The sequence below is a fragment of the Cupressus sempervirens genome, chromosome 2 (assembly GCF_028749045.1).
Source record: "Cupressus sempervirens isolate cs-2001-9-10 chromosome 2, ASM2874904v1, whole genome shotgun sequence".
Lineage (NCBI taxonomy): Eukaryota > Viridiplantae > Streptophyta > Pinopsida > Cupressales > Cupressaceae > Cupressus > Cupressus sempervirens.
The window spans coordinates 729,948,139-729,958,609 of record NC_143119.1 but is presented as its reverse complement, the minus strand read 5'-3'; the positions used below and the strand labels follow the sequence as shown (position 1 = coordinate 729,958,609).

Below are 10,471 nucleotides of genomic sequence, written 5' to 3'. Positions count from 1 at the left end.
CATGTTGTTTAATGGTCTTTTGTAATCATTACAAATTTAATATTTTATTATCACTTACAAAACATCCACCACATGAACCTATATAAAGCTCTTAGTCATGTTTTCTCCTCTATTGCTCGTATCATCTAATTTAATGTAATATTTTTTCAAATATATATAGTTGTTAATATTATTATTTCTAGTAGTGCTTTGATTCAATAGAAAAAAATAATTATGGTTCACCACTTAATGTTGGTTAAGTGGTGTGGTGTTGTTGTTCCTACCCAGGTTCAAAACTATGTTGGCCTACTATGATTATAGACTTGTGCATTTGCTAATCTAATATGCCTGCAGGTTTGACTTAAACTTTGTAATAATGGGATAATGTTCCTTATTTAAAGCCTCACTAGTTCACACCTCTAAACCAAAAACATTACACATCAAATCAAAAGATATATCGTGTGAACATCACTAATCACATTAAAAACTTTACCATACACCTTATTAAACAAGGGGCGCAAGCGCCAAAGTTCCTGCCTTCATGATTTTATGGTTGATTGAAGTAGGTTTTGGTTAAAATATAATGTATTTAGTTTAATAAAATAACAAATAAATAGTAATGACAAATAAAATATTATACTGGTAAGCTAAATTAAATTACAGAGTATAGTCAGTATATTATTAAATTATATAACTGCAATGATATATATTAATTAAAATAGTAAAAGAATATATAAATAAATATTATAGTATCATGGTAAATTAAAATTAGATGACATCGTAAAGAACATTTATGAGACCAAAGATATTTATGAACTAATTATATATAAGATATAGATAAGATTATATAATTTTTTAAAAAAAGACTTAAATTGATTAATTTTAATGATGAAATTATTTGATATATCTTGTTTAAGCGATAACTTCATCTAATTGAAGGAGGTGGACAATATTCTTAAGCTTAAATCTAATGCATAAAAATAAATAAACATAAATTAATTTAAAAATAACATTTATGCTTTAAAAAAACCAAACACACTTATCATAAATAAAGTTGATAATATACAAAGCTAAACAATTTGAACTTTATTAAAATTGATACAAAATTAGTATTATGTATTTTAAAGTATAAATTAAAAATATCAATATAATAAAAATTATATATAAAAATAAAAAATAAACAATAAATCTATTAAAAGCATTGGTTTAGATATGTCAAAATAAAAGAAACTAAATTCTAATTAAACTTATATATAAATTAAAATTAAGATAAATATGAAATTAAGCTATATAAAAAATAATTTTTAGAAAATGACAATTTAAAAGAGTTAAAATGTCTATATTTGATTAAAATAACTATACTTGATTAAAATATCTATATTTAATAGCATTTTACAAATTACTAAAATAAACATCAATTAAAAGTGATTGTCTTTTTAAAAAAAATTTGTCCACTAGTCACAAATGTGGAAAAGGTAAAATTGAAATTAATGCATTCATGAGGTGTTAGGAAAATGATTATTTTTTAATAAAATTTATCCACTTGTCACAAGAAAAGAAAAGATAAAGTTGCAATTAATGCTTGCATTAATAGAGGTGTTGGAAAAAATAGTTGTATTTTTGTTGAAGAAAATTAAATTTTTTCATTGCCTTTTTCCTCATGAGCCAATAAGGTTTTCAAAAAATTGTATTTTTTAATTCCAAAAAATCATACAAATTATAAAACTTTTTGCAAACATTATTATATAAATGAAATCTAAAATCTGATTAGTGCAGCTATTAATACAATGAACTAAGCGAAAGCATAAGTTACCTGCCATAGGCAGTAACTAAAAATATAAAAAATTCTAATAAAACAAAATCCCAATAACCAAACCTACCAGCGTGAATTATTAATCATGTTACAAGAGGCCACTCTTAAAACATCGTATGCTTTCATGTATAGTTTAATGGGTGATAGAATCAACCTAATCTTAAGGGAAATGCCATCGCTTTGTCAAAACCCACCAAAGCTCAAAACCCCACTCGGTCATAAAAGAAGAGTTAAAAATAAAATATAATATAGAGAAATGATAAATAAATTCAGGAAATAAAAGCTTTGTGTCCGCCAATGAGAGGACCAGCAGATTTTAAGATTTCTGGAATTCTGAGAAGCTAAGCCCCAACCGTTTTAACCATTTTAAAAAACATAAAAAAATGGTGGAGTTCTAGAAAAACAAGCAATTCCATCTTTTGCCCACGGGAAAATAAAATCTACAGCCCCTTGTTTCCGTCTACACCACCATTTTTCCAATTAAACGCAAAAACACTATTTTATGTCTTAATTGCGTGTACATTTCCAAACAATTCCACAGCGCTTTTGAGTTTTCTTCTGATTTTCCGTTTGGCAAATCATCAAAAACAGTTCCATTCCAAACGCATAGATTTGGGGGACACATACGCATTTAATATCGTCTCCTCTGCTTACCACATACGTTCATTGTGTATATATTTAGTGTCAGGTACGCACTGTTTGTACCTCTTTTCAGTTGGAGAAAGAAACCCCATTCACATTCAGGGATTTTGGGTGAGCTTGTTGGAAATTTGGGGAAGCTGCTTTTTGTTTTTTGTTTTAAATGGAGGCCATGAGGAGCGCATGAAGCAGCAGCCATGCCTAGAAGAGCAAACGGGGGGAAAAACTCTGGTCCCAAGGGTTCCAGTAATGGTCAGAGTAATGGTAATGGGATTCTTAAGAAAAGTGCCGTCCAGATGCTTTATGATCTCTGTGTTGAGACGTTCTCGCCCCCCGGAACCTTGCCTACACCCGACGCCGTCGAGAAATTGCGATCGTTTTTAGGTCAGTTTGAAGTTTTGCTTCATTGACTTATTTTTTTAATAGAAATTGAGCATGATTTGATGGACTTTTGAAGGTTGGATGTGTGTTTTCATCGTGGGTTCTGGTGGTGCGGGGTGCGCAGGGTTTGTGTTTGGATAGGATTGAAGGTCTTCTTTGTATTTGGAATGCCATTTTCTGGCTTCTGAGTCACAGTGATAAGTTGTAAAATCACTTGGAATGATAGAAACCCAATTCGATCGTAGGAGGGATAGAAATCGCGTCCAATCCTATTAGACAGACAATTCAAAAAGCCCACTCGAAAACATTGACGGAGGACAAAACTACAGGGATGCTTTTTGACAAACATCTGCATCGGCATTTATGTAATGCAGGGAAGCAGTATAAAAGAAGCTTCCAACAATAAGATTTATCCCTTGGTTCTGCAACTATTAAAATCTTGGATCAAGATAGTTTTCTAATTAGACTTCTACGTTTCAAGAAGTTATCTCACCGTGTTGGACCGTTATTCATGATAATTTCTTTTGTGAACTCTTCTGTCGAGTGGAATAAATTGCCTCCCAATGTTGCCAGACAATTCATGATAAAGTTCTTGTTGAAGTCTGAATGGCATGGGATGATCTCAAGTGATAAAGAAGTGATGGATATTGTAGATAGGATAGAATATTACAGCAAATTGTGTTAAGACTCTAATAGGATGAGCTCAATTGGCTTAAAGATTGGGGAAAGAAAACAGTTGAATTTGAGTAAAATGCCACATTTACAAAGCTGATGTGTGAATATTAGATGAGTTCCTGGAAAGTCAGTTGAATCGTCGTCAAACCAAAACCAACAACGGAATTTACCAAATCAAAAAGTTTTGAACATTTTTATGCCTCTTTCCAGTGTCCCACACCCCACCCAATATTCAAACATTTGGCAAATTAGGCCACCTGCAGTTTCTTGAAAATGAGTAATTTTCGTACATGGTATGAAGTCGCGCATGCTTATCTTCAATGCTTATTGTTGTATTAACTTCTTATGTAGCAATAATAATTTGTGCCTATGGCTCTTATTCATTAGTGAGTTGGAGTTTTTGCCTATTTAGTGGATCAGTAGTCTTAGAAGTACAAGTGCGATAAAGATTTGTATTGATGAGTTATATGTACTATCATTTGCATCGATCTATTTTAATAATTTCTGTATGAAGTATTTCTAAAATGCTCTTTGGTTCAACTACTATTATTTACTCTGTAGAACATTTGATTTATTGTTTTAGTTGTGATTGATTCAACTTAGGCATCATAAGTTTAATATTAACAAATAAACTGAATATGTCATGTTATAGTTAAATGATTTGGTTTGAATTCCACTTTTCAGTTTCCTTATTGTATGCCTTTTTAAAAAACAAAACAAAACAAAAATTGAACGGGTTCATATTATTTTTCACTCTAAATTTGAAGCTTAACCTTGTTATAAATTTCTTCTTGTAATAAGTTAGATTTTAGGGTATGTTAATTAGAGCTTCAAATTGTATCAGTTTTCATTTTATTTTGTTAAGGTTCTTGCTTTGCTTGTGATAGAAAACAAGTCTAATCAAGTTGAAATTTGTTTGTAAGTTTGGTTACTATCCTATTCCATAAATTTTATTGATGTAACCACACTAATTTAATGCTTCACATTAGGTCAGTTAAATCTTTTGTTTCGGATTGGTTGCTCATGAGTGGAGTTTATGGTTTATGTATATCTTACAAGAATTTCTTTTACAGCTATGGGGTCATAAGTGGTCTCTAATTATTAAATTTCCCAAGGCATGTGGAGTGAATTCAAGGTGTAAGACTCCTTAAAGAGTCACAGCCTTTATGCCTCAGAAGATGAAGTCTAAATGTTGATAAAACATTTTGAGGTTTTGAATTATCAGTATGAATAAAGGTTTGTAATCTCACTATGAATAGACAAAGAAGGTTAATGAACTTGATGTATTGCCAAGCAATATTGATAAATGAAATTGAAAACATAAGCTCAATGGATATGTGCAACTCATGCTGTATATTATACACCTTAATTGTTTGTTTTGGTGTTCAATACATGTCTTCCATATATGGAGTAATACTTTGACCTTTACCTTATTCATCATTGATGTTGACATGTAAGGCATGACTGTATAAAACAATTTTTGACATTTCTTAAATTTAAGTAAATCTTTTTCTGGATTTGATGCTAAATAAACACACACAATCGAATCCAGAAAAAGACTTGCTTTGAATTATGGATTGTGGAAATCTGATAGTGTTATAAATTGTTAATCAAGTTTTATCCCTTTCATAAAGAGTGTGAGTATGTTGAGGGGAATGTTTCTTAATAGCATTGCAATGCCTATGTTTGACATGATTATAATTCTGATTTCTAGTCATTGTGCTTGTTGGTGGCATATTTCTTGATTCGACATCTCAAATGGCCTTACAATTTCTCTAAGACATGGCAATTTCAGATTGAGCTTTGGCAGTCATTACCACACTAAGCAACATGTTAAGACCACCGTGTTTTAAATCTATTGTGACCATCTAAAATGTGCATTGTGAATTGAGGTGGAAGTGACAATAAGGAAACTACCCAAACACGAGGATAATATGAGATAGGAAATAAGATGCAAATACTTGATAACGGAAAGCCACTTTGAAGATTCAGACCTCCAAAAGTCTTCCATAAGAATAAAATTTGCAATCTGATGACAATGTACTAACTACTACCTCCTATGTATACCATATTATGATACTAGTATCAGAGCAGTGATTCTTCTAATCTGTAAGAGCAGCACTATGCAATGTGTCTGAAGATAGTGATCAAGAATGAGTGGCAAGAAACAACAAGTCATTTTGCAAATCATTACCCAAAGATCACAATTGACACTCAGTCAAGAATCCCAAACAAAGAGGACTGCACACAGATATTCTGTGAAAGATGGAGTGGCAGTGACAGAGTTTCAATTTCACTATTGGTGATAAAAGAACCATACAATACGATGATCCAAAAGTTGCATATCCTACATGTGGGTAGAGTGTGAAATTTATATTGCCTAGTGTGAAAGATAACAAACAATGAAGGGCATTGTTGAGTAGGAATAAAGGTTGTAGTTCATAAACATGAAAAACAAGATAGATATAAGAAGAGTTCTGGATCACTCAAGAAACTTAGAAAAGTGTAAAGAATTCGTCATAGCCATGGAAATAATTTTGATTGGCAATCGTGGTAACATGATAGAAGGAAGGAGTGGTTGTTTCTAACAAGGTGGCATATCAGTAGCCCAAACAGAACACAACTAAGGATTGGTTTTGTTAGACAAAAAGCAGATTAAGTATCATGCAAGCATTATGATAGTCCTTGGATAAGTCTAGGGCACAAGTGTCAAGATTGAGATCATCTTGGTAATGTGTAAAGAGACCTATTGGGGCGAGTACACTATTAGAGTACATTGTGACATAGATGGAGATAGCATAGAAATGTAGAGTGCCTTTTGATAGAGAGATATGACACCTAGCTGCAAAACAGAGAGATCAGTATACCTTAAAGATAAGCATTAATGACATGACAAAGTGGATGAAGAAAGAGGAACTTCATGATAGAGTGTTGAGGGTATGAAAGTATACATGATCAGCCTATTAGGAGGGAATTGAATCATGCAAAAGAAAAATATTGTCATCTTAATCACAAGCATAGAATGGTTATACACTGTTCCAAAGGTGCGAGATAATTGTCAACTTAACAAGTGATAGATATGTCAAAAAATAATGATGGTACTAGGTGGGTTTAATATTCAATTGGCACACCAAGTTTATAGACAATGATAGTATGTATAGAATGACAACTTTGAATGTGAACTCATATTGCAAGGACAATTAAATAGGAGACGTTAGTGTTTACAGTGAATGAAGATCATTAGGACTATGTAAAATGGTTGGAAGAATCCAAGGGTTTGGTCTATATGGAAAACTTGAAGAGCATACTATTAGACTTATCTCAACGGCAATTCGAGTATGGAGGGCAAAGTTGAAAGCTAAGATGATAGTTCATAGAATGTGATAGCAAAGGGGCAAACTTGAGTTGCAATAATGAAGGTATGTCAATCTAAAAAGAGACATTTGTGACCTTCAAAACCAAGAAGAGGGCATTGGAGTGAGAAGGGTTTTTGAGAAGCTAATTTACAGACCATGTTTTGATATAAGGTTGGGTTGGGGTACGTGTGTTTGACATTTTTTTTCACTTGGTTCCTCTTCTGCACACACATTGGTATATTTATAAAATTACAAATTCATATATACATCATAGATATATACATGTTTATTCATTATTGATCCAAAATTTTGAAATAGATGATAGCAATAAGAAGTTTGAAGCGTGATCTAATAAATCCATATTTCAAAAGACCAATGAGGGGAAGTTATTCAAAAGAAAACAAATTAACCTTCCTTGAGAACGCTTGAAAGGTGGCCAAGAAATAATACTGGTAATGTCTCTAATGGAGATGGTGTCATAAAAAAGTACCCATAGTTGGCTATAGCAAAAGGAAAGGAAACAATGCAAATTCAAAAGAAAAATACTTTTTATTCAGAGTAGCAATAGTAGCAAAATATCTGAGGCAAACAGTGGAGCAAGAAGCCTCCAAGTAGTACCAAAGGATAATCAGGTAGCACTAAGATAGAGTACAAATTCCATGACACCAATAGCAACCTTCCAAGCAACAAGTGGTATCTTCTAGTTGAGTCTAAGGACATTGAAATGACCCCAATCATCTTTGAACATTAATGAGAAACAAGAGAGGAAGAAAATTTGGAGGCCTAGTAAGATTAACTCTAGAAAACTAGTGAGTGAAACCGAGGCAAGATCGACCTAGAACCAGAACCAGGTTCTAAGCCAAAATATAGAGACCCAACATCTTAATTGAGAATTTACATGGAAGGGTATTGGGAAGTGCTAGTCCCATAACAGAGACAAGAAGCATGAATTGGCAAGAGAAGAGCATACCGTTTCCCCAACAACGATAAGAAAACCACCTATTAATAGATGTGATACCAATTTGATGCAAAAGTTATTAGAAGACTAAATAAAAAAATAGCAGTTTGTATAAGAGGGTTATGAGTAAATCTAAAGGGACCTCATAAGCAAATCTTTGAAGCATAATGGAGCAATTTTATGACATGTTTATGAGCATATGGGACAACAAGATGGGTTGAGGCCTAGGTTTTCGTTCTAAATGGCCTATGAGTATCAAGATGGGGTTAGGCTCACTTTTTGGCTTTGATTGTCTTATGGGCAACAAGATGGGGTTAGGCCCACTTTTTGGCTTTAAATGGCTTATGACAAACAGGATGTGGTTAGGCCCACTTTTTGGCTATAATGTCTTATGAGCAACAAGATGGGGGTAGGCCCACTTCTTGGCTCAAAATGGCAAATGACTAGCAAGGTGGGATTAGGTCCCCTTCCCTACTCATGGGATTTTTAAGGCAGGGCTAGGCCACCTATTGCAAAAGGGAGGGATGATGCATGAATAGCGAAAGCAAATACAAGCACCCCACTAGGTAAACCAACTCATGTGGATGTCTAATGTGCTTGCCTCTAGGGCCAAGAGGGCGAGTGTCCACCAGTGGGTTTAGTGCAGGGACGACTTTATGCACGCCTATCTTGTTTGCTTCTTCAAGCCCTAATGTGTTTTAATACTCTGGCAAACTCTACGGTAAATCTATGGATGCATTCTAGTCAAAGTGAAGGTATCTAACAATGCATAGATTTGTGTATATTTTTATGTGTATGCCTTGCATCTTCATATATTCATGTGTATACTTTGTGTATTTTTTGTGTATGTACCGTGCCTTAATATATTCATGTGAATACTTCATGTTTTTATGTGTATGTTTGATGTAGGAGCATCTTCGGTCTTTGAGCAATCTTGCATCAACCAAAACTATTTCTTGTTTTCTGTACTAGTTTGATGTTTGTGAAGTAGCCATTGTTGCTTTTGGTTTCATGTTGTGCACAATTAATATCATGTCAAGGACTTGTTCTAGATCCTTGTCCTAAGTGCGCAAATTCTACTATTTCATTTGCTTCGATTTCTGTCGTTATTTGTGGTCCCTATTTTCTTGCTGTTTTCATTCAACGTAGCTTGTTGTTCTATTTGGCGTAGTTTCCTATGCTTACGTGGCATCTTGTGCAATTGGGAGCTGATTCCTAACACACATGTGGACCTACCATTAAGTGCACATGATTTTATGTTGTAATTTGCTCGTGTTTTGGTTTGCTCCTCCAAGATTGTACCTAAATTGTAATTAAATGCTTGACTGACTGACTTGTGGCTTAGCTAGCTATAAAAGAAGCTTGGATAGATGTAGGATGGTAGCATTCGTAGAGGATAGAAACTGAAGATGTGATCTTGAACTCCAGAATTGTAATTCTAAATTTTGTATAAGGCTGCAACCCGGAAGGCCTAACAGCCAGGCATGCTGTGGTTTCTTTACATGTGAAGCTAAATAATTGCACCTATGAATATGCTACATTTGGCCCTGTGTTCTCTATGGTTTCACTGATTTTGTGTGTATGCTTCCGTGTGCAACTCTGAGCAGGGAGGTGTTGGTAGGTTACGCTGAGTTTATTCCACATGGTCATGATTTATCCCTTGCTCCTTTTGTCAGGTGGTATCAAAGCGAGTTCTTTCTTGAGGCTTGGATCGTGGAGAACCTTGTTGAATTTGGTTGTAGGGTGATAGATCTAAAATCTGGCCTATAACTTGCATAAGGTTACGATCTTGTAGCAATTGTTATCAAGATGGTTCGTGGTAGAGGAAATGTTGATAATGCTATTATGGACATGTTGAGGTAGATCGTAGTGAGACTTGAAGTTGTTGAGACAACGCAGAGAAGAGGTGTACACCATGAAGATTTTAGTGATAATGAAGAGGCAACACTAAATCTTAATCCTGAACCTAAGGTTGAACAAGATGAGGAAAGACTTTTGAGAGTTTTGTCTAGGGCAAATGCTAGACTTGCTGTTGAAGTTGCTTGCTATGATGGAAGACTTGAGACAAATGCCGTATTGGATGGGATCGTTGAGGCTGATAAATACTCTGAGTATGAAGGTACTCTTGATAATAAGAAGGCTAAGGTAGCAATCACAAAGTTGAAGGGTCATGGCTCACTTTGGTGGGATCATTTGCAAAGGGGAAAAGAAAAGATCAAGACATGGGCGAAGATGATTGGAAAGATGAAGAAAAAGTTTCTCCCTGCTGATTACCAAGTGAATTTGTTGAGGACAATGCAAAATTTAAGGCAAAAAGACATGAGTGTAAATAAATATACTGAGGAATTCTACAAGTTGGATATCAGATCTGGACATGTGGATGATGAAGTTGAGAAAGTGGGTAGATCCTTGAATGGTTTGAGGATGTCAATTTAAGATGAGATCAGCTATGTTAAGATGGACAATGTAGAACAAGCATATCAGTATGCTTTGAAGGCTGAAGAAAGATTGGTAAAGAGACATGATCAAAGATGGAGGAAGAGGTGGTAGATTTCAAAGAAACGGAGGTAGAACATATAGAGAATGTAGCAGATTTGATAGCGCAATGCAGGATAAAGGAAAATCAGAATGGAAAGAAGAACTTGTTGGTTAAAGGGGTAATTACACTAG

General features: G+C 34.0%; 1 protein-coding gene across 1 annotated transcript in view; it reads left to right on the top strand.

The window, feature by feature from the left end:
• The first annotated feature begins 2,493 nt into the window (after positions 1–2,493).
• LOC149575458 (plant cysteine oxidase 4-like) overlaps positions 2,494–10,471 on the top strand; it is a 31,854-nt gene continuing 23,876 nt past the window's right edge. The window contains exon 1 of the mRNA XM_089815204.1: positions 2,494–2,815. Within this exon, the coding sequence (XP_089671330.1) occupies positions 2,629–2,815 (187 nt within the window). The 5' untranslated portion in view covers positions 2,494–2,628. The remainder of the gene's footprint in view (positions 2,816–10,471) is intronic.